Consider the following 25,517-nt stretch of genomic DNA (forward strand, 5'->3'; position numbering starts at 1 on the left):
CATTTCTTACCTGTCAAATGCAGACACAGTGCTGATGGCGAGCAAAAAATACAAGAGGCATTGGCTTGGGTAAACAAGCAAGCTATACTGGTGGAGTAGATTTGTAATCGAGGAGAAATTGTAACCGGACAACACATAAATTACAACAATATTCCACACCATGTATCCAGCCAGAAACCCTTGTGAGAAAAGCCCGATTATCCTGCGAGAAGAACAGAAATAGATTTAGATCTGGGCATTGCAACACTGCACAACATGATTTTCTCCATTATACAGTATATCTGCCAAGCATCCTTAACTTTACAAAATAAGATTATTAAAGTGAAAGACTGAAAACAGCCTCTGGATATAACTGATGTTCCATAAGTCATTAAGCAATGTGGGAATCAACCGCATTGTAACTAATGTTCCATAAGTCAATCAACAATGTGCCAATCAGCATGAGAGTCAATTTAGAAATTTAAGTTAAGTGCTGAGACAGGGCAAGAAGGGATAGAGAATATAAAAGGAAGGTCTGTAATAAGATATAACACAGGAGTGAGTTACAAATAAACAGATGATTGTGCAAAATGAAAAAGTTGGATCGGAACAAGCAAACCTACTTAGCCGACATGACCTACTTAAAGTAACTGGGAGCAGAATTATTATCCAAAATTATAGAACTCAACCGCGAGTCCAGAAAGCTGTAATGTGTCTAGGAGCCAGATGAAGTGTTCCTCACTTCATTGAGATGCTGATGGCAGATGCGCAACTGGCAGAAAGAAAGGGAATTGAAACAACAGGCAATTAGAAGCAGGGGGTCTTGCTTACAGTCTGATCTCTGCAAAACAGTTATCCTTTCTACTTTTTGTCTCAAAACACAGTGGATCATATCAGAAACAGCAAATATGGTACATTGTATTGAAAATAGTGCAAGTCCCAAGGCTATGTAGTGTACAGGAGTTTAAGAAAAATACATAGCTGCAAGAGCCTGCCAGAATTTAAACTGCTTCTGGGGACAGGCATCAGACCCCCTTACCTGAATCCACGGTGTACCTGTAAAGAGACATCTTTGGTTGTCCAAGTGGACTTAACCTCCATGTACACCTCGACTTGTTTGGCCATTTTCTCTGCCTCTATCCTGTCTGCAGCCTGAAAGCGACCTGCAGAAGCAATCAGCAACATATTAAAATTGGACCGTGAGCCACGCAGGGGTGGCTGCAAGCTCAATCATTAGGATAAGCTCTTTGGACAAGTCAGATCCTGGTCACAGGAGGCCAGTGGAAGACTGTCTGTATCGAGTTTGCACATTCTTTCTGACCGCGTGGGTTTTCTACGGGTTCTCTGGTTTCTTGCCACATTCCAAAGATATGTGGGTTTGTAGGTTAATTGGCTTCTGAAAATTGTCCTTAGATTGTTGGATAGAACTAGTGTACGGGGCGATTATCGATCAGCGCGGACGTGGTGGGCAGAAGGACCTGTATCAACGCTGTATTCAAAACAAAACTAAACAATCTAACAAAGATGTACTTAAAGTAAAAACAAATAAAGAGATAAGGGAGAATGGAGTGAAAGAAGAAAGATGGAATTACACATGAAAGGAGGCATGTTGGCAAAATGATCTGCTTCAATATTGTGAATTATATACAACATTGACAATCTCCAAGTTTTTTCTATGGTTCCACCATGGTTATAGTTTCATAGCTACATCCATGGCTAACCTGCTCTCTATTTATCACCACTAAGACTGTATGTAGTAAAAACTCACGGTTTCGTTCAAGAAATACTTTATCCACAGGCTGGCTGGAACCAGAGGTAGTGGCAAAAAAAGGACCTTGAGGCCGGGGAACTTGCCCAGCATCGATAATGTCGTCTTCCTCCACATCAAGTTCATTGCTGTGAACTGTTGGGCGCGATCTCCTGTTCGTTGTTTTAAAAAAGAGATCTTATGTGATGTTGTTGAAACGATTCTTTGAAAGTACTATTTCATTTAAAGGAAACTCACAAGGGAAGACAAGTTAAATAACAATAGCTCAGTCATTGACATGGGAAACAAAGTGGTGGAGATGTTTTGTAAGTCAGGCAGCATCTGTAAAGTAAAAAACAGAGTTAAGAGTTGACAGATTAAAGGTCACTAACTGAAATGTAAACTCTGTTTCTGTCTTCACAGATGCTGTCCACCCAAGGAATATCTTCAGCTTTTCTGCCCTTATTTCATTTTTTTTGCATCTATCAAAGGTACCCTCTATCTTCTTCAACCATGTGAAGGTTTATCTGATATGATCATATAACTATTTATTTATGAGTTCATGCTGTGTACAAATTGGCCGCAGTTTTATAAAGTGATTTTGACTGGTCCAAATTCACAAAAGTTCCATTCAGTTCTGATGACGGTGACAGTGAGCCAATATCCAAAAACTAACTGTGCTTCCAAATGCTGGAAAATGTTCTATTGTCATACTTTTGTTAGTTTTTCATCATTCATATGAATTTTCTTCTATCTGCATTACATCAATTTGGCAAACTCGTTATACAAGGGTATCTAAATGACAAGTGCATTCAACTCTTACATGCAATAATCCATAATTCAACAGGGTTGGACAGCAGTGTCATTTTACAGAATTTACAAATCCATCATGGAAGGATCTTGGAATATATTCGGATAAAAGTGATTGGTAGTTAATTAAATATTACTATCAAGGGTTAACAGAGAATAACATAAATGGGAAATATAAATTAGGATACTGACAAGCCAGGATATTTCAGACAAAGAATGCTTGTATAGAGATTATGGAAATCACAACAAAGATCATTCAGCGTACCATGCCTGTGCCAATGGTATATTAATGTTCCACTGCATCCTTTCATATCCTTGTCATGTATAGAATTAATTTTCCCCACAGACATTGTAGCTCTGCATTTATTCAAAAAGCAAACATATAGCTATAAAAATAGCAAAAATGCATCAGGGATACCCGTTTCCTTGAGTACAGACCAAGAAAAATGCAGTGGGGTGTGGAGTCTTTGGCATGTGGATAACGCTTAATAGAAACTGTGCCTGGACTAATTGCTTAGCTGTAAGAGGCCAAGTTTTAAAAACAAAACTTGCCTGCAAGAAAGGTGATGGAAAATCAACTAATTTGCAAAAGGAAGTGAAAAGGGATATTCAATTGAAACTGTTACTCTGTGCATGTACTTTTAAAATAAGCAAGTGCTTTTATCAGTCCCCTTTTTGAGAGATGGCAGCAGATTACATACAGTACAAGGTGGTCATACAGTGCCCTCCATAATGTTTGGGACAAAGACCCATCATTTATTTATTTGACTCTGTACTCCACAATTAGAGATTTGTAATAGAAAAAAATCACATGTGGTTAAAGTTCACGTTGTTAGATTTTAATAAGGGCCATTTTTATACATTTTGGTTTCACCATGAGAAATTACAGCAGTGTTTATACATAGTTTCTCTCCCCCCCCCCCCCCCCCCCCAAATTTCAGGGCACCATAATGTTTGGGACACAGTAATGTCATGTCAATGAAAGTAGTCTTGTTTTGTATATTGTTGCATATCCTTTGCATGCAATGGCTGCTTGAAGTCTGCGATTCATGGACATCACAGTTGCTGGGTGTCTTTTCTGGTGATGCTCTGCCAGGCCTGTATTGCAGCCATCTTCAGTTTATGCTTGTTTTGGTGGCTAGTACCCTTCAGTTTTCTCTTCAGCCAGAGAGTAATGCTCCAATCGCTGGCCTGGTGACTTTGGCATCATGGGGCTGTGGTCTGCGGAGCTTCTAGCGGCGGGCGTGGACTTGCCATCCGGAGTCTGGGATCCCTTGCCGGGATCGCCGGAGAAGAGCTCCGACTGCCGGCCTGCGGTCTATAACATCCTGAAGCCGCGGTCTCCAGTAGGAAACTGCCAATTCGGGCACTCCAAGCCGCGGACTGTGTTCGACCGTCCCGACGTCGGAGCTTTGATCATCCTGACGCAAGGGCCTGTATATCGGGTCGTCCATAGCGGCGACTACGGAGGGTTTATGACCCCGACCACGGATGAACAAAGGAGGAGGACTGGCTGAATGTTATTGCCTTCCACCACAGTGAGGAATGTTGATTCCACTGTGGTGGATGTTCGTGTTAAATTCTATTGTGTATTGTGCTCTTTTTGATTGTGTGGCTGCATGGTAAATCAAATTCCACTGTACCTTAATTGGTGCATGTGGCAATAAATTTGAACTTGACCTTGAAAAGGCATCAATTGGGTTCAGATCGGGCTTGACTTGGCCACTCAATTGACTTGGCCACTCAATAATTAACAATTTTTGAGCTTTGAAAAACTCCTGTAGCAGTATGTTTGGGATCATTGGCTTGGTGTAGAATGAACTGCCGGCCAATGAGTTTTGAGGCATTTGTTTGAACGAGCAGATAGGATGTGTCTATACACTTCAGAATTCATGATGCTACTACCATCAGCAGTTGTATCATCAATGAAGTGAGCCAGTACCTTCAACAGCCATACATGCCCAGGCCATAACATCCCCACCACCATGTTACACAGATGAGGTGGTATGCTTTGGATCTTGGGCAGTTCCTTCTCTCCTCCATCCTTCCCTGCTCTTGCCATCCCTCTGATATAAATTAATCTTCATCTCATCTGCCACAAGACCTTTTTCCAAAACGTTTAAGTACTTCTTGGTAAACTGTAACCTGGCCATCCTATTTTTGCTCTAACCAGTGGTTGGCATCTTGCAGTGTAGCCTCTGTATTTCTGTTCATGAAGTTTTCTGCGGACAGTGGTCATTGGCAAATCCACACCTGACTCCTGAAGAGTGTTTCTGATCTGTTGGACAGGTGTTTGGGGATTTTTCTTTGTTATAGAGAGAATCATTCGGTCATCAGCTGTGGAGGTCTTCCTTGGACTGCCAGTCCCTTTGCGATTAGTAAGCTCACCAGCGCTCTCTTTCTTCTTAATGATGTTCCAAACAATTGATTTTGGTAAGCCTAAGGTTTGGCTGATGTCTCTAACAGTTTATTCTTGTTTCTCAGTCTCATAATGGCTTTGTTGACTTTCATTAGCACAACTTTTAGGTATGTTGTAAAACGTACCTGAAGCGTCGCTGAAAATCTGTCCTAGCCCGTGTGCGCGATTTTGGCGCCGTTTAGAGGGGGGCGGGTTTAAAACGCGATTTTCCCTAGGCTGTTCAAATCGAGGATGTTCAGCCTAGTTAATTATTAACGAAAAATCGCTGGAAGATTCCGTCGCTTGAGCTATTTTTAGTTTTAAGGGGTTTATTTACTTGTTATAGTAGGTTAAAAATTAACCTCTAAACCCGCGACCGCCGACAACGGGCCGGATCTCATACAGGTAGGTTGTTTATTTTTACGTTAAAAAGGGCTTCTTAAGATCCCTTTATACAAAATTTTATATTGCGAGTAGCTAATTTGGGGCCCATTCTATCCCGCAGTATTTTTCTGGGCATTTGGGGCACAAATCTACCGCAATGTGAACGTTCTAAACCAGCGCGTTCCACAGGGAAAGCTGATTTCAATGCCATTAATTTACAGCAATTGAACACTAAATTCCTTCCATTTGGCCTATAAATTAATGTAAATGAGATTTTAAAATCATGTTTTAATGTGAATTCTTTGTGAATATTATTTGGACACTTAGGCTATTTAAAAATGTTAATCATTTCTTAAGAAATGGATAGATGTTTAGATCTAGTAATTGAAGTTTGGAATTAGCTACAATTGGGTAACTAACTAACTAACTATATGCTTTAATTTCAGGTCATCCAAGTAAGGTTATTTTATATTTGTTTCAGAATGCTTCAATCTATGATAACTGAAAATTTCATTCAGTTCTCTTAATTTTTAAGAAAGTTATGGGCTTTTGACTGTTCACGATCACAGCTTTTTTGTTATGTCCATAGAAAATCAATAGGGAACAAGATGCTAATTTCCGAGTATGAAAATGGCCATAACTTTTTTAATACTTGAGATATGAAAGTGAATTAGGTGTCAAATTAAACTTTTTTTATGCTTTATCTGATGGGATAAATTGCAGACTTGATTTTTTAAATCTCAAAATTTTGTAACATTGCTACAACTTTGGTCCTCATGTTGTTAACAACAATACAAGTTTCCAAATGTGATGGAAAGACTGGAGGAAAGACTAGGTGCTGAGAGCTCTCTTATACCTGCATTAAGGAGGCAATTAAACACACCTGATCAATTACAAAAACCTGTGAAGCTATGTGTCCTAAACATTATGGTGCCTTGAAATGGGGGGACTACGTTTAAACACTGCTGTAATTTCTACATGGAGAATCCAAAAGTATAAAAATGGCCTTTAATACAATCTGACAATGTGCACTTCAAACAAATGTGATTTTTTAATATTACAAATCTCAAATTGTGGAGTACAGAGGCAAATAAATAAATGATGGGTCTTTATCCCAAACATTATGGAGGGCACTGTAAGTCATAAGGTCATAAGTGATAGGAGTCGAATTAGGCCAGTCGGACCATCAAATCTACTCCGCAATCCAATCATGGCTGATCTATCTCTCCCTCCTAACTCCATTCTTCTGCCTTCTTCCCATAACTTCTGACACCTGTACTAGAATCTATCTACCTCTGCCTTAAAAATATCTATTGACTTGGCCTCCACGGCAAAGAATTTCACAGGTTCACCACCCTGTGACTAAATAAATTTCTCCTCATCTCCTTCCTAAAAGAACATGCTTTAATTCTGAGGCTATGACCTCCAGAAACATAAAAAATAGGTGCAGGAGTAGGCCATTTGGCCTTTCGAGCCAGCGCCACCGTTCAGTATGATCATGGCTGATCATCCAAAATGAGTACCCCGTTCCTGCTTTCTCCCCATATCCCTTGATTCCGTTAGCTCCAAGAGCTATATCTAACACTCTCTTGAATACATCTAGTCCCAGACTCTCCTACTAGTGGAAACATCCTCTCCACATCCACTCTATCCAAACCGTTCACTATTCTGTATGTTTCAATGAAGTCCCCCCGCTCATTCTTCGAAACTGGTGTGACAGGAAAATGATCAATTTATTTAATTAATTAATCAAATTGGGAGATATAGGTACAACCTGAAACACAGGACGTATCATGTGCAGACATGTACCAGCATCACTGTACTCAAGAAAATAATACAAAACAGGTTAGAAAATTATAATAGCTCCTCAATACTCACTTGTTTCGCTTCCTGGATTTACGTAATAATTCATTGTTTGGTCCACTATACAACTTGCACACTTCAGAGACATTCTGGTCTATGAAGGTGGTTTCCGAATCTACAGCATACAGTAAATTTATGGTTAACTTTTGCTTATCTTCTGCTTTTATTGTTCACAATTTTGATCTCAGACTTCACAAAGACCCAGTGGACAAATGTCACTGGCTAGCTTAACTCCACGTCTGATGCAAGTTCATGAACTCAAAAGAGTTAATTCTTTTCTCTCTTCATAAAATGCTGCCTGACCTGCTAAGTGTTTCCAGCACTTTGTTGTTTTATTTCTGCGGATCACAGATCTTTGATACAGAACAGTCTTCAGAACTTGCATCAGAATATAGACACAAGAGGAAAAGAAAGGAGCAGCAGCAACTTTATACCTTGTTACCATATTTTCAAGTATCCCCATCACACCTGCCAAATCCTTGTCTATAAACTAATCACGTTGTCACCACAATGCAGACTGACAATTATTATGTATTGACTGCTATCTGGCTGAGCTGTCGGATGCAGGATCAGTTCATCTGCAGAAGGAAGCATGTCTGGGGATTCCACAAATGAATGGAATTCAGAAGCAAAACCTTCACCCAGGTTTTATCCTTGGAATATTCTGCAAGCATATAGTCTGTCAGGATAGCCACATTCATAGCTCTGATTACTTGTGAGGTTTTTAACATGACAGACCTATCCCACTCCCTCACGAAGTTAGAACCCATAAGTTACATTGGCTTTAAACACGAGTCACTTTGATCACTGAATTAAAAGCAAATTCTAAAATCCATTCTTCACTAATCCTATCTTGACATTATACCTGGAGTGGGTAATTTACTGTAGACAAAAGTGCTGGAGAAACTCAGCGGTGCAGCAGCATCTATGGAGCGAAGGAAATAGGCAACGTTTCGGGCCGAAACCCTTCTTCAGACTGATGTAGGGTGGGGGCGAGCGGGGAGAAGAAAGAAGAAAGGAAGAGGAGGAGCCCGAGGGCTGAGGGAGAGCTGAGAAGGGGAGGAGACAGGGGATGTGGGCCTAGAGAATGGAATGCCTGGAGATGACGGAGAGTGTCTGAGGTGTCTTGAACATAGGTAGGGAGGGATTTAACATGGGGGGATAGGATGGAGTCAAGGTATGTGGAAATAAGTTCGGTAGGGCACAAACAGGCAGAGACAATGGGTCTATCAGGACAGTCAGGTTTGTAGATTTTGGGGAGAAGGTAAAATCGGGCCGTGCGACGCTGTGGAACGATGAGGTTGGAGGCTCGGGGGGGGGGGGCAGGGAGCCTGAGTGGATGAAGTTAGTGATGGTGCTAGAGATAGTGGCCTGGTGCTCGTCTGTGGGGTCATGGTCCAGGGGTAAGTAAGAGGAGGTGTCCGAGAGTTGGCGCGTGGCCTCAGCTTTGTACAGATCGACGCGCCAGACTACCATGGCACCTCCCTTATCGGCGGGTTTGATAACCCAGTCTGTTTTACTGAATGCAATGTGTTGGATTTGGATTTCCAATAGATTTTTAACTACTTCAGCAGAATCCAATCTTTGTAGTCTGCAGTGTTAGTGCTGTTTGTAGTCTGCAGTGTTTGTGCTGTGTATTTCTGAGGAGGCTGACCCTACTCACCACCCACTGGTAGTAGTTTTCTCTTCTTCTTTTTCTTTAGAGGAGGAGCGTCCTGAAGATCTGGGGTAAGGGGCTCTTTACTTTCAGACTGGTGCCTTCCCGTTGAGCTCATCAATTTATCTGCCACAGGAGAGCAAATTAACAAACATAAAAAAACCATCCAAGAAAATTAATCAATAATAATTGACAATGTTCCCTTACAGGAATGTCCAAGGTGCTCCATGTTAGAAATATAGAAAATAGGTGCAGGAGGAGGCCATTCGGCCCTTCGAGCCAGCACCGCCATTCATTGTGATCATGGCTGATCGTCCCCAATCAATAAACCGTGCCTGCCTTCTCCCCATATCCCTTGATTCCACTAGCCCCTAGAGCTCTATCTAACTCTTAAATCCATCCAGTGACTTGGCCTCCACTGCCCTCTGTGGCAGGGAATTCCACAAATTCACAACTCTCTGGGTGAAAAAGTTTTTTCTCACCTCAGTCTTAAATGGCCTCCCCTTTATTCTAAAACTGTGGCCCCTGGTTCTGGACTCGACCAACATTGGGAACATTTTTCCTGCAACTAGCTTGTCCAGTCCTTTTATAATTTTATATGTTTCTATAAGATCTCCCCTCATCCTTCTAAACTAAATACAAGCCTAGTCTTTTCAATCTTTCCTCATGACAGTCCCGCCATCCCAGGGATCAATCTTGTGAACCTACGCTGCACTGCCTCAATCACAAGGATGTCCTTCCTCAAATTAGGATACCAAAATTGTACGCAATACTCCAGATGTGGTCTTACCAGAGCCCTATACAACTGCAGAAGAACCTCTCCACTCCTATACTGAAATCCTCTTGTTATGAAGGCCAACATTCCATTAGCTTTCTTCACTGCCTGCTGTACCTGCACGCCAACTTTCAGTGATCGGTGTACAAGGACACCCAGGTCTCGCTGTACCTCCCCCTTACCTAACCTAACCCCATTGAGATAATAATCTGCCCCCTTGTTTTTGCCACCAAAGTGGATAACCTCACATTTATCTATATTATACTGCATCTGCCACGCATCTGCCCACTCACTCAACCTGTCCAGGTCACCCTGCAACCTCCTAACATCCTCTTCACAGTTCACACTGCCACCCAGCTTTGTGTCATCCGCAAATTTGCTAGTGTTACTCCTAATTTCCTCTTCCAAATCATTAATATATATAGATATATGGTGAACAGTTGCGGCCCCAACACCGAGCCTTGCGGCACTCCACTCGCCACTGCCTGCCATTCTGAAAAGGACCTGTTCACTCCTACTCTTTGCTTCCTGTCTGTCAACCAATTTTCTATCCACGTCAACATCCTACCCACAATACCATGGGCTCTAAATTTAGTCACCAGTCACCCGTGCGGGACCTTATCAAAGGCTTTCTGAAAGTCTAGATACACTACATCCACTGGCTCCGCTTCATCCATTTTACTTGTCACATCCTCAAAAAATTCAAGAAGATTAGTCAAGCATGATTTTCCTTTCATAAATCCATGCTGACTTGGACTAATCCTTTTACTGCTATCCAAATGCCCCATTATTACCTCTTTAATAATTGGCTACAGCATCTTTCTCACCACCGAAGTCAGGCTAACGGGTCTGTAATTCCCCGTTTTTTAGTGAAGACAGATCCGAAGTACGTGTTCAACTTCTGCCATTTCCTTGTTACCCATAATAATTTCACCCGTGTCTGCCTTCAAGGGACCACATTTGACTTTGCTATTCTTTTTCCCTTAACATTTCTAAAGAAGCTTTTACTGTTCTTTACATTCCTGGCCAGTTTCCCCTCGTACTTCATCTTTTCAGCCCGTATTGCTCGTTTTGTTTCCTTCTGTTGTCCTATGAAAGTTTCCCAATCCTCTGGCTTCTGGCTACTCTTTGCTGTGTTATACGTCTTTTCTTTTTGTTTTATTCTATCCCTAAACTTCCCTTGTTAGCCACAGTTGCCTCCTACTCCCCTTAGAATCTTTCTTTCTTTATGGAATGAAATGATTCTGCGTCTTCCGGATTATGCCCAAAAATTCCTGCCATTGCTGTTCCACCATCATTCCTGCTAGTATCCCTTTCCAGTCTACCTTGGTCAGCTCCTTTCTCATGCCTTCATAATCCCCTTTGTTCAACTGCATCACTGCCACTTCCAATTTAACCTTTTCTTTCTCAAATTGTAGATTAAAACTAATCATATTATGATCACTACCTCCAAGTGGTTCCTTTACCTCGAATTCTCTTATCAAATTTGGTTCATTGGACAACACTAAATCCAGAATTGCCTTTTTTCTGGGTGGCTAGTTGAGTCAGCAGTTCAGTTAGTTTTCCAAAGCTGAACGTTTGTAAGCTCACACATGGCCAATTTGTTGAGTAGGGGAGGGATGTAGAGTTGTGGCAGATACCAGAGCAATTCATCACTGGTTAAATGAAGATAAATTTACGTGTATAAACAAAGTTAATCCTCACTGGTTATAAGCAATAATTTACAACACTAAAACAGATAGCATATTTTATTATTAGTTTGGCATTGGGGAGAGGGCAACTTTTTTGTTTCAGTTCTGTCATCTTTCTCTAACCAGCCCCAGTCTACTTTCCATTTTTATTTGGAGACCGAAGGGAAAGGTTAGCTTCCAGTCAGCATAGAAATATATAAAATGGAAATAGGCTATTTGGCTCCTTGTACCAGCTCCGCCATTCAAAGCAATCACAGATGACTGCCCCACAATGCTCCTTTCCTGCACTAACCTCATATTACTCGACACCCTTAATATCTAATAATTTATCAATCCGATTTCAACATACTCAGCAACTATTGAGAAAAGTTCCAGAATCTATTGGAGATGACACCAGTATATCCACAATCTCCAAAAATTATCTTCAAAATCTTGGAAAGCAAGAAAGCAACTCATTCATTTTCATCCCGTCAACTTCTCCACCATTACTTTGTATTAACTAATGTTAGGCTAGCTCCTCGCTTACTCCAGAGTATTTTTATATGTACTTCCATGAATTTGACACAAATATTTATATAATTTCTTTCCACATATTCCCCAATATAATCTCACTTGTTTCAATCACTACAAACCCACATTATTTTTTGCCACTCTTTATTCGTACATATCTTTAGAAGCTCTTCTTATAGAATCTGGTGTTTTCTCATTGGTTTCTAACTTTCCCTTTACATCATCTCTTTGGTCCTGGTTGTTGAGTTCAGGATTTTTCCTAATTCCCAGATTTGTTTGTTTTTTTGCAACATTAAGACATTCTTTCATCTAATACTATCTTTATCTTGATAGCCGTGGCTGGACCATCCAAAAAATGGACATGGCTGAGAAACGTTACCAGGGTTTCCACATCGATCACCTGGGAATAAATTGTTTTAAAAAATTACAAAATGTGTTGATTATTATGTGGTGACTATTTGGCCAAAATACTTCTACCTTGTTGACCAGTATTGTGGGCAGTCTAATCAACAATGCGAACCAAATTAATTATCTTTGCCACCCAGCCTGCATCCTCCGAGTCCTGGACTGAGCCAGTATGCTTGGGGAAGGCCAGAGGGTCATTCAGTTGGAACCTCTCATCATTCAGCGGTACAGCTGTGCCATAAAATATCAGAGCTGGATCGCTGAACGGAAGGGACTGCTCACCAATATAAATGCTGGGAGAATCCACCTACTTTCCTTTCTTGGCAACCCAGTGAGGGACTAGCTTAATCAGCAAGCGGGTGGTCAGAAGATAGCTCACCTGGCAACTGGCCCCTTCTAGTTGGAAAAAAAGTTAAAGCCTGGCGCTTACTCCAGTTGATTGCCAATCCGTCCCTCAGACAATGCGGTCCATGCTGTTGATACTACCCTGCAAAATTATTCCTGATCTATCGATGGCTTAGCACCGCTTTAGGTTCAAACAGCCCAGCATTTTTAGTCCTGGCCTCACTTCCAATCATTCCTTTCAGTTGGCGTCCATTTCTTGGATGCAAGATTTTACCTCATATGTGTGTGTATACTTATTAAACAAGCAAAACATACCAGATGTTAATACACTTACAATCAGCTTACCTACTCCATTGCTTGTTCTGGATTTTTTCCTTTTGGTTTTGCTCATAGATACATCTGCAATAGAAACAACAGATAGGATCATTTGGTTCAATGCAACAGATGGCTATTGACTTGTTTAGTATGAGACAGGTCACACGGCTGATTGGTTTCATGCTACCTCTCAACAGAACAAACATATTCTCTTTAAGCACTTTCCTACATTATGGGGTCGCGAAAGAAGTGGTCATAGCATTCTGTTGCTAAAGTTGGGTCAAGAACCCGATGCTTGTAGAAAAGTAGCTGTTTGTGAACATGGTGGTGTGATACCTCACAATAGCCAATTAATCTACCAGCATGTAATTGGGACATGAGGGGCAAACAGAATACCCAGTGGAAGCCCATGTGGTCAGACAGAGAATATGTAAATTCCATATTTAAAAAATTGATGGTCAGGACTCAATCTGTCATTATTGAACTGTGAAGCAGCAGCACTTACCATCGCACCAGTTTGATTAATGAGTATCAATAAGATTAGTTCACGACCCTACATGTCTAAACCTAGACAATATGTTCAGCACAAGCAGAAAATATTGACAAACCTCAAGAAAAATTATCAATATTAAAAGTCTCTCCCCCACCCCAATCTTCTGGCTCACCCTACACTTTTAGCATTGTAGAGGCAACGGTAGAGTCATTTCAGAGGTAGTTAGCTGCTTTGATGGAGGAATTCATGAAAGGTTGATCTAAAGAGGCTGCAATATAAGAAAACTACAACATGGAGCAGAGTTAAGACTTATATAAACTGATGCCAGAATAGATATAAAGGATAACTACCCACAGAGATATGCTGGCAATCTGATGAGTCACATAGTTGTTTTATCTAAGCCAAGAAGGTAAAGTTCTCATTCTACTATTTCAATGAACACTTGGAGAATTCAAGTTATCTATTTATTGTGATATACAAATACAATAAAATCCTGCTTGCTGCAGCATCACAGACACAAACTGAAACAATACAGAAAAACAAATTATCCAAGACATCAAAAAGAAAGACTATGCTGAAAAAAAGACATTGGTGTAAAAACATAATTAGAAATCAAATCTATGGTAGCGAAAGAAGTGGTCGTAGCATTCTGTTGCTGAGGTCTGTTCAAGAACCTGATGATTGTAGAAAAGTATTACGCAAGAAGAAGAAGCAGTGAGAAGAGCAAGGCCCTTCGAGCCTGCACCGCCATTCAATATGATCATGGCTGACCATCCAACTCAGTATCCTGTACCTGCCTTCTCTCCATACCCCCTGATCCCTTTAGCCATAAGGGCCACATCTAACTTCCTCTTAGCTATATTTAAGAGGGAGTTTGATGTGGCCCTTGTGGCTAAAGGGATCAGGGGGTATGGAGAGAAGGCAGGTACAGGATACTGAGTTGGATGATCAGCCATGATCATATTGAATGGCGGTGCAGGCTCGAAGGGCCGAATGGCCTACTCCTGCACCTAATTTCTATGTTTCTATAGAGAGGATCCTTAATGAAAGATGCCGTCTTCTTGAGATAATGCCTCATGTAGATGCTTTCAATGGTGGGAGAGCTGTGCCATGATGGACTGCACTGAACCGAGTCCATCATTCTCTGCAGCCTCTTGCATTCCTATGAATTGGAATTGTCATACCAGGATGTGATTAGTCAGGATACTTTCTACAGTACATTTATAGAAGTTTGTTGGAGTATTTGGTGACATGCCAAATCTCTTTACATTTCTAAGAAAGTAGAGGCGTTGACATGTTTTCTTCTTATGTTGATGTGCAGGACCCAGGATAGTTTATCTGAGATGTTAACATTTAAGAATTTGAACCTTTCTCCACTGCCGACCCACTAATGAAAACTGGCATAGAAACATAGAAATTAGGTGCAGGAGTAGGCCATTCGGCCCTTCGAGCCTGCACCGCCATTCAATATGATCATGGCTGATCATCCAACTCAGTATCCCGTACCTGCCTTCTCTTTGTGGTCTCCTGACCTCTCCTTTCTCAAGTCAAAGATAAGTTCCTTAGTTTTGTTGACATTGAGCAATCGGTTGCTGTTGTAGCGCCACTCAACCAGGTATTCTATCTCTCTTTTGTACATTCGCTCATCACCACCCATGATTTTACCAACAACAGTGGTGTTGGCAGCGAAGGGGAGGGGGAGGGGGAGGGGGCGGGCGCAAAGAAATGAATAAGCCAAGTTTCCAGTGCAATTTGTGCTGAAATTGCAAAATGAACCAGTGAGGCACAAATTATTTCAGTTTGGTCATTTACTGCCCCTCTGGACAAGATGGGTACAGGAACTGACACCACACAATCCCAGTGTTAATCCACATGGCAATTCTTCATTCACTGGCCAAGAAAGTGAGCTTCAGCACACATTCAATCATGGCAGTCAAATCAAAGGACAAAAGGATAAAGGACAAAGGACATTTATTGTCACATACACCAATTGATGCAGTGAAATTTGAGTTACCATGCAGCACACAGATAAGATAAACACAACACTATAGAATTTAACATAAAAACATCCTCCCACAGCAGAATCAACGTTTCCCACTGTGAGGGAAGGCAACAAAGTCCAGTCATCTTCCCCCGTTCACCCATGGTCAGGGCCTATTGAGGCCTCCGCAGTCGCCACAACGGCGGCCCGATGTTTCAGGCCCTCTCGCCGGGATGATGGAGTTCCGGCGTCGGAACGGAAGAACACTCTCAGCGGCTTGGAGTTTCCGAATCGGCCGCTTCCTACCGGAGACCGCGGCTTCAGAAGTCAACAGGCCGAGCTGGGTGGAGCTCCAACACTGCCGATCCTCAGCAAAAGATCCCAGGCTCCGCGATGTTAAAGTCAGCGCCGCACGCGGCTGTAAGCTCCGCAGACCACAGCTCCACGATGTTAAAGTTGGCAGTCCCAACACCCTGCTACATTTTACTCAATGGACCTCTGCACAACTTTCTACCGCCCTACCTTTGTAATAAACAGCAGCAACAGCTCAAGTTAGTGGCGTCGCTTCCTCTGTTGGGAGTCGAGATGCCAACTTTAATTTAATAACAACGTAATAGATGCCTTTGAAATAACATCAGTAAATGGAGAAATAAGTGGGAGTGTGACGTTCAAACGATTCCTACCTTTAGTTTTGCTGCTTCATTCCAATCAGCCCATTTAAAGGAAAGGAAACAAGATAAACATACATAGGCATTGTTCAAAACATTGCTGAGAAAATAAACCAACAATCTTCACTCTATCCCCATCTTCCTAGCTTCTCACTTTATCACACTCCCCAACCTACCTTCTCACATATCCCTCACTCAGACCCACCTGCAATCCTTATCGCTCAAACCCACCCATCTGCCTTTTCACCTTAATACTTAATGCTCCAAATACCTTCTCATCAAATCCAATCACTGACACCAATCCTGCTCACCGTCCCCAACCCTATATATCTACTGATTATATCTCCAACTCAATTTTTCATCATTTCTCCCAATCTACTTTGTTCCTTCTCGCTCCAGATACTTATTTGTCCTTGAGCCATGTTTATTCTATAGCGTTCAAAGACTTCCGTGGTAATATAATCTACCTTTGAGTTAAAACATCTCACCCAACTTCCCTTCTTACTCCAGGATGTCATCTTACCTTTTACAGCTACCTTTTACACTCCCCCATGGCTCTTCCCCCGTCTTTTCTCCCCGCCCACACACTCCTCTCTCCCCTACAACTCCCCCGACCACACACCGCTCTCCCCCCCACACCCCTCCCCCCACACAAACCCCCACACAAACCGACACCCCCACCCACACACACACCCCCATCCACACACACCACCCCCCCCCCCCCCCCCACACACCAACCCCCCCTCACACCCCACTTCCCTCCCTACCTCCCCTCCCATACATGAAGAGGAGGGGGAGGGAGTGCTCGGGGATGAGGGGAAATGAGCTGCGCCTGCGCAGTTAGGGGCTATGGGTGAGTGGTGGAATATTGCGTTGGGGGAACGGGTGAGTGGTGGAATATTGCATTGGGGAATGGGTTGTGTTGGGGAACCAGGCCTCCCATGTGGCTGGGACCCAACGGGTCCTACTTAGTCTAGTCAATAATATAAATCTCTTCTGTTTTACATTAGTGTTCATTTGGTAGTTATATCTGTAAGAAATATTGGAAACAGCAAGTAAAATCTCCTTGGGACAGCTGTTAAAAGGTTTGTCTGATGGTCAATTTATTTTTGAACTCAAATAATTAAAAAATGAATTTTCTTTTGTTCATCTGTGTTAAAGTTATCAACATTCACCAATAATAAAAAAAATATATCCTGTCAGATTTGGCAAGACCTTCTTTGCCAGACTGCATGTTCTATGTTGCAGTTATTTCATCAAACTTTCTCCATTCCTTAAGGGGTTGAAGTGTGGATTCATGGGCACTGTCCAGCACCTGATATCTCACCATCTCTTTGCATGAACTCAAACATTACATTTTGGTGGGATATTCAAATGCCAAATCCAATCTCATTCTTATTTCACATCCATTAAGCAACTAGGATCCCTGGATGGTACTCAGAAACAGAAAGCCTGCAATATTTTCCACATCAACCCAATGGGATTAATGGTAGCACCACTTTCAATGATGCCGAGGATCAAAGCTATGACTTCCTGTCACATAACGCTGTAAAACCAATTACCATGTCCCCTCAGATCTTTTATCATAAATAACTGGGCAATTTAGTTTAGTCATTATTGATTACATCCCAGCGCTTTTCCTCAATGGATAATTATTTCCACAAATAGTTATATAAAGACCTCTCTGCCCGCAGGAAATCTATCTTCCTCTAATGTATTCTACCAAACTGCAGGAAACAAATAACCAATTTTATTCCAATAACGCGAGAAAAAACCTAACCATACATTAGGTCCCACTTTCCAGGCTGAATATCCACCACCTGCCTCAGTACCTGATGTCCAATACTGTGTCACACTGTTCATCTGCAATCAATTCTTACTTTTCTAAATATTTATGTTCACAACCAGAATTATTATTTACCCGTGGAACAATGTTATGATGCACTATTGTACCACATGAAATATTTGCACCTTCATATTCAGCAGGCATACCTTGGCAACGGTGGAAGGGCACGTGGTGGGCGCTGAAAGAAAATTTGAATGATCAGTTACTTTGGTCTACACAGTTTGCTGCATTCTCAATTCCTAATACAACCATTATGTACCCAGATAACCATATAACCATATAACAATTACAGCACGGAAACAGGCCATTGCGACCCTTCTAGTCCGTGCCGAACACTTATTCTCCCCTAGTCCCATATACCTGCACTCAGACCATAACCCTCCATTCCTTTCCCGTCCATATAACTATCCAATTTATTTTTAAATGATAAAAACGAACCTGCCTCCACCACCTTCGCTGGAAGCTCATTCCACACAGCCACCACTCTCTGAGTAAAGAAGTTCCCCCTCATGTTACCCCTAAACTTCTGTCCCTTAATTCTCAAGTCATGTCCCCTTGTTTGAATCTTCCCTACTCTCAGTGGGAAAAGCTGATCCACGTCAACTCTGTCTATCCCTCTCATCATTTTAAAGACCTCTATCAAGTCCCCCCTTAACCTTCTGCGCTCCAAAGAATAAAGCCCTAACTTGTTCAACCTTTCTCTGTAACTTAGTTGCTGAAACCCAGGCAACATTCTAGTAAATCTCCTCTGTACTCTCTCTATTTTGTTGACATCCTTCCTATAATTAGGCGACCAAAATTGTACCCCATACTCCAGAATTGGCCTCACCAATGCCTTGTACAATTTTAACATTACATCCCAACTTCTATACTCAATGCTCTGATTTATAAAGGCCAGCACACCAAAAGCTTTCTTTACCACCCTATCTGTCAGTGATGTGCTATCACATCTCCGCACACATCGTTGCAACTTGAACCCATAATCTTAGCCAATATTGGAGTGCCGCTACTTTTTAAATGGGACGTTGAACAGAAGCATCCATATCATAGAACTCTTTGCAGAGATACAGGGAAGCACCCCTCAATCAACGAGAACAGCTCAACTGATCCCTCATCTTCCCGCTCTTTGAGAGATCTTCATAATTACACCTCAAAAATAATTAATTTGCTGTAATTATTAGATGTTGTAAAGTTCTTTAAAATTAGATTGGTATTACTTTGCTGATCTGCTTACCAAATAGGATTTTGTCAAAAGCCTTACTGGTATCCATGCAAAGAACATCACACACACCTCATGCAACAACCCTCATTGCAATAATAAAGCAAACCTTACGAATCGCTCACTAACTTCCACCAACATGTCTCCTGCTGCACCAGAGGACCAAACACCCTCCCTGTGACCGTGTGGGATTTCTCCAGGTGCTCCCGTTTCCTCCCATATTCCTTAGACATGCAGGGTTGTAGGTTAATTGGTTTCTGCAGATTGTCCCTAGGTGGGCTGAAAGGATACTTTCTACGCTGCATCTCTAAACCAGACTAAACCTTTACTGTATCTCAGTTAACATTAGGATAATTTAAATTCCCCACTCTCACTGTATTTGTGCATCTGTACACTTGCCACTATAAACAACATAACTTCTTGCTGACAATCACACTGCCCAAGGATTTCTTCCAACCAACACTGGCATGCACAGAAATATTTTTTCTATCAAAAGACCACATTAAGTAAACAATTCACCTCTGTCACAATTACAATAATCCTTCTCACCATCTCACACTGATCAAAATAGTCCATTTTACTGGCATTGCATGGCCAAATATTCCCTTTCTCACATCTACCTCGTCATCAGCAATCACTCTGTTCAGCATAATCTCAATGGTTAGTCCCGACAACGAACAAACAATTTATCTGCAATTGCATTCACTTAACTCATCAGCAATGTCAACGTGTTTAAGCAGCAACAGATTTATTAACCAGTATCATACTCAACTACTGATGCTTTCATTGTGTTAGCTACACCTTATCATATAACAAGTACGTTGATAATGTGTTGTTCACACTGAACCCACAGTTTTTTTGCTGCGAACGTCTGTCACACAATTTATAACATCAGAATTGAGCTGGAAAAGCTAGAAATCTACAGTTCTATTCATGCCAGAAGGAATTATTGACCATGGCCCATGCTCACCGCCATCTTATCCTTTTCTCCTGATGCTGCAGGCATATTCCTAGAATCCAGACACTTTATTTTTGTTCATTCCTAACTGAATATCAGTTCCTCACCACTTGTTTTTTCTTCATGCTGTCTGTGATTCTCAAGCCTCAGCAAGTGGCTGGCAGCTGCAGTGCCTCGAACTAATCTGCAACTAAATCCACCTTCTGGAAACACTTGGCCCATGGGATTAGTCGGGTGACTGTTCCACGTGAAAGCTGTCAGTGACAAAGGGATTTGGAAACCTCATAACTGGAAATAAAATGTGACATGTTGCCATTTTGCTAAGCTTTTCCTCTTCGAACTGCGATCATTTCTTGTGGAACACTACATTTGAAGAGCACAAGAGAATAGAATTAACACTAAAAATACGCCTGCCAGCACACCTCAACCCACTCTCCAAACCTGTTCCAGCTCCCAATTCCATGTAAGTTACAGTGCAACCTAATCAAGTTGTTCAACAAAATCAACTTACGATTTAGGTCACCTTCCAGCACAACTCAGTTGATAATGACAGTGTGTAAATTACCAATTATCTTTTATTATTCATGCTAACTGATAAGAAAATGTGCAATGAAAGCCTAACCCGAATTGCCCTTCAACAGGATTTCAGAGGGCAGCTGAGACTCATTGCAGCGGTGCGGTGTTAATCAGGTAAGGACAGCAGATTTCCTTTTCTCGTGAACAATCTTAACGGTTTCACGATCATCAAAATATAGAGGTCTCCCCAGTTTACGAACGCCCGACCCGTACATAAGAACAAGCATTTAGTAGATCAGCAGGATGGATTTGGTGGCTGCTGCAGACATCCTCTGCTTGTGGGAACTAGGCTCACGACAGCATTTCTGACTTGCAAGCTGTTCAGGTTATAAATTGTATACGGAACAGAACCCCGTCAAAACCTAGGGAGAACCTGTATTTGATTAAATTAAATTCAATGCTCCGACAATATTGTGGGTTCTGAATTCTTTTGATTATCAATCTCGGCCTATATCAATCCACCCCATGGTGAGGCCCTCGTAGTGTCAACCCTAGAGGAGGAAGAGTGTCTCCAACATTCTTCCTACTTATGGACCTTTTTCTCTGGTAAGGAGTTTTTGCCTCCCAAAGACGACTCCTTTGCTTGTCTCCAAAATTCTTCCTTCTCATGGACTCCCACAGCTGGTCTTCTACCCTCCCTCCACACCCCTTACCCAATCTCACCCCCTCCCCTCTGAACACACAGCCATCCGCACACTCGGTAATAATCCCAACATTTCCCCACCCCCGCTGATCTGTAACTTAGTTGCTGAAACCCAGGCAACATTCTAGTAAATCTCCTCTGTACTCTCTCTATTTTGTTGACATCCTTCCTATAATTAGGCGACCAAAATTGTACACCATACTCCAGAATTGGCCTCACCAATGCCTTGTACAATTTTAACATTACATCCCAACTTCTATACTCAATGCTCTGATTTATAAAGGCCAGCACACCAAAAGCTTTCTTTACCACCCTATCTACATGAGATTCCACTTTCATGGAACTGTGCACAGTTATTCCCAGATCCCTCTGTTCACCTACATTCTTCAATTCCCTACCATTTACCATGTACGTCCTATTTTGATTTGTCCTGCCAAGATGTAGCACCTCACACTTATCAGCATTAAACTCCATCTGCCATCTTTCAGCCCACTCTTCCAACTGGCATAAATCTCTCTGTAGACTTTGAAACTCTACTTCATTACCCGCAACCCCACCTATCTTAGTATCATCTGCATACTTACTAATCCAATTTACCACACCATCGTCCAGATCATTGATGTACATGACAAACAACAGTGGACCCAACACAGATCCCTGTGGCACCCCACTCGTCACTGGCCTCCAACCTGACAAACAACCATCCACCATTACTCTCTGGCATCTCCCATTCAGCCACTGTTGAATCCATCTTGCTACTCCACCATTAATACCCAACCATTGAACCTTCTTAACCAACCTTCCATGAGGAACCTTGTCAAAGGCCTTACTGAAGTCCATATACACATCATCCACTGCTTTACCCTCATCAATTTCCCGAGTAACATCTTCAAAAAATTCAAGAAGATTAGTTAAACATGACCTTCCAGGCACAAATCCATGTTGACTATTCCTAATTAGACCCTGTTTATCCAGATGCTTATATATATTATCTCTAAGTATTCTTTCCATTAATTTGCCCACCACTGACGTCAAACTAATAGGTCTATAATTGCTAGGTTTACTCTTAGACCCCTTTTTAAACAATGGAACAACATGCGCAGTACGCCAATCCTCCGGCACTATTCCCGTTTCTAATGACATTTGAAATATTTCTGCCATAGCCCCTGCTATTTCTACACTAACTTCCCTCAATGTCCTAGGGAATATCCTGTCCGGACCTGGAGACTTATCCACTTTTATATTTCTCAAAAGTGTCAGTACTTCCTCTTCTTTGATCCTCATAGTTTCCATAGCTACTCTACTTGTTTCCCTTACCTCACATAATTCAATATCCTTCTCCTTGGTGAATACCGAAGAAAAGAAACTGTTCAATATCTCCCCCATCTCTTTTGGCTCTGCAGATAGTTGGCCACTCTGACTCTCTAATGGACCAATTTTATCCCTCGTTATCCTTTTGCTATTAATATAGCGGTAGAAACCCTTCGGATTTACTTTTACCTTACTTGCCAAAGCAACCTCATATCTTCTTTTAGCTTTTCTAATTTCTTTCTTAAGATTCTTTTTACATTCTTTATACTCCTCAAGCACCTCATTTACTCCATGCTGCCTATAACTATTGTAGATATCCCTCTTTTTCCGAACCAAGTGTCCAATTTCCCTTGAAAACCATGGCTCTTTACAATTTTTACGATTTCCTTTCAACCGAACAGGGACATAAAGATTCTGTACTCTTAAAATTTCACCTTTAAATGTACTCCATTTCTCTTCCACATCTTTCCCATAAAACAAACTGTCCCAATTTACTCCTTTTAAATCCTTTCGCATCTCCTCAAAGTTAGCCTTTCTCCAATCAAAAATCTCAACCCTAGGTCCAGTTTTGTCCCTCTCCATAATTATATTGAAACTAATGGTATTGTGATCACTGGACCCGAACTGTTCCCCAACGCATACCTCTGCCCTGACCCATCTCATTTCCTAACAGGAGGTCCAGTACCGCCCCTTCTCTAGTAGGTACTTCTATGTATTGTTGCAAAAAACTATCCTGCACACATTTTACAAACTCCAACCCATCCAGCCCATTTACAGAATGTGTTTCCCAGTCTATGTGTGGAAAATTGAAATCTCCCACAATCACTACCTTGTGCTTACTACTAATATCTGCAATCTCCTTACATATTTGCTCTTCCAATTCTCGCTCCCCATTTGGCGGTCTATAATACACCCCTATAAGTGTTGCTACCCCTTTCCCATTTCTCAGTTCCACCCAAATAGCCTCCCTAGACGAGCCCTCTAATCTATCCTGCCAAAGCACTGCTGTAATATCTTCCCTGATAAGCAATGCAACACCTCCACCTCTTGCCCCTCCAATTCTATCACACCTGAAGCAACGAAATCCTGGAATATTTAGTTTCCAATCACAGCCCTCCTGCAACCATGTTTCACTGATCGCCACAACATCATACTTCCAGGTGTCAATCCAGGCTCTAAGTTCATCCACTTTTCTTACAATGCTCCTAGCATTAAAATATACACATTTAAGAAACCCACCCTCTCTTATTCTCTGATTATTTTCTTTTTCTTCTCTCTCCCCTACATTTTGGGTCAGAGTGCTACCATTCTCTGCCCCCTGCTTCACACACTGACTGCTAGCTTTCCCAATTTGAGTCCCTCCCCCCAACCATACTAGTTTAAAGTCTCCCCAGTAGCCTTTGCAAATCTCCCCGCCAGGATATTGGTCCCCCTTGAGTTCAAGTGCAGCCCGTCCTTTCTGTACAGGTCGCACCTTCCCCAAAAGAGGTCCCAATGATCCAGAAACTTGAATCCATACCCACTGCACCAGTCCCTCATCCACGCATTTATCCTCCACCTCGCTCCATTCCTACTCTCACTGTCGCGTGGCACAGGCAGTAATCCTGAGATTGTTACCTTTCCAGTCCTTCTCCTTAACTCTCTACCTAACTCCCTAAATTCTTCTTTCAGGACCTCTTCTCTTTTTTTACCTATGTCGTTGGTACCTATATGCACCACAACCTCAGGCTCCTCTCCCTCCCATTTCAGGATTTCTTGGACACGTTCAGACACATCCCTGACCCTGGCACCAGGGAGGCAAACTACCATCCGGGACTCCTGTCTGCGTCCACAGAATCGCCTATCCGACCCCCTGACTATAGAGTCCCCTATTACAATTGCCCTCCCCTTCTTTTCCTTACCCTTCTGAGCAACCGGACCGGTCTTTGTGCCAGAGGCCCGGCCGCTGTCGCTGCCCCCAGGTAGGCTGTCTCCCCCACCCTTACTCAAACATGAGTACTTATTTTCAAGGTGTACAGCCACCGGGGTACTCATCCGTCCCTGCCTCTGCCCATTGCCCTTCCTAACTGTGACCCAGTTTTCTGTCTCCCGTGGTCTTGGAGTGACCACCTCCCTGTAACTCCTTTCTATGACCTCCTCGCTCTCCCTGAGCAGACAGAGGTCATCGAGTTGCTGCTCCAGGTTCCTAACGCGGTCCCTTAGGAGCCCCATCTCGACGCACCTGGCGCAGATGTGGACGTCTGGAGAGCACTCAGACTCCATGACCTCCCACATCTGACATCCAGAACAGTAAACTGCCCTGGCCCTCATTCTCCCCCTTTATCCGAATACAATAAAGCCTTACCCGGGATACAAGCCAATCAGCTGCTTCCTCTGATCCTCGTCCACCAATCAGAGGCTTCCACCAATCAGAGGCTTCCACCAGAATCCTTCTCTGGAAGTGAGATGGAACGTTACAGATTTGGGTATACTTACAGCTGCAGGTAAGTCCTCCTCTCACCAACGGCTCCCCGGGCCTCTGTAGAAGCAAACCCCGCGCTGTATTTATACTTACAGCTGCAGGTAAGTCCTCCTCTCACCAACGGTTCCCCGGGCCTCTGTAGAAGCAAACCCCGCGCTGTATTTACACTTACAGCTGCAGGTAAGTCCTCCTCTCACCAACGGCTCCCCGGGCCTCTGTAGAAGCAAACCCCGCGCTGTATTTACACTTACAGCTGCAGGTAAGTCCTCCTCTCGCCAACGGCTCCCCGGGCCTCTGTAGAAGCAAACCCCGCGCTGTATTTACACTTACAGCTGCAGGTAAGTCCTCCTCTCGCCAACGGCTCCCCGGGCCTCTGTAGAAGCAAACCCCGCGCTGTATTTATACTTACAGCTGCAGGTAAGTCCTCCTCTCACCAACGGCTCCCCGGGCCTCTGTAGAAGCAAACCCCGCGCTGTATTTAT

The 25,517-nt window shown here is 42.5% G+C and overlaps 1 protein-coding gene across 8 annotated transcripts in view; it reads right to left on the minus strand.

The window, feature by feature from the left end:
- tmem237 (transmembrane protein 237) overlaps positions 1–25,517 on the minus strand; it is a 37,214-nt gene that overhangs the window by 5,941 nt on the left and 5,756 nt on the right. Inside the window, exons 1-9 of one of the 8 annotated variants that reach the window (XM_033024505.1) lie at positions 20,152–20,253; positions 18,014–18,045; positions 16,037–16,050; positions 12,910–12,963; positions 8,845–8,964; positions 7,197–7,296; positions 1,748–1,899; positions 1,019–1,142; positions 11–202 (exon numbers count right to left, since the gene is read on the minus strand). In XM_033024505.1, the coding sequence (XP_032880396.1) occupies positions 11–202; positions 1,019–1,142; positions 1,748–1,899; positions 7,197–7,296; positions 8,845–8,964; positions 12,910–12,963; positions 16,037–16,050; positions 18,014–18,045; positions 20,152–20,169 (806 nt within the window). In that variant the 5' untranslated portion in view covers positions 20,170–20,253. Of the gene's footprint in view, positions 1–10; positions 203–1,018; positions 1,143–1,747; positions 1,900–7,196; positions 7,297–8,844; positions 8,965–12,898; positions 12,964–16,036; positions 16,051–17,992; positions 18,046–20,056; positions 20,078–20,151; positions 20,254–25,517 lie in introns of those variants that run through there. The other 7 variants (XM_033024507.1, XM_033024503.1, XM_033024502.1 and 4 more) reach the window with 7 other exon arrangements.

The sequence above is a fragment of the Amblyraja radiata genome, chromosome 7, assembly GCF_010909765.2.
Source record: "Amblyraja radiata isolate CabotCenter1 chromosome 7, sAmbRad1.1.pri, whole genome shotgun sequence".
NCBI classification, from domain to species: domain Eukaryota; kingdom Metazoa; phylum Chordata; class Chondrichthyes; order Rajiformes; family Rajidae; genus Amblyraja; species Amblyraja radiata.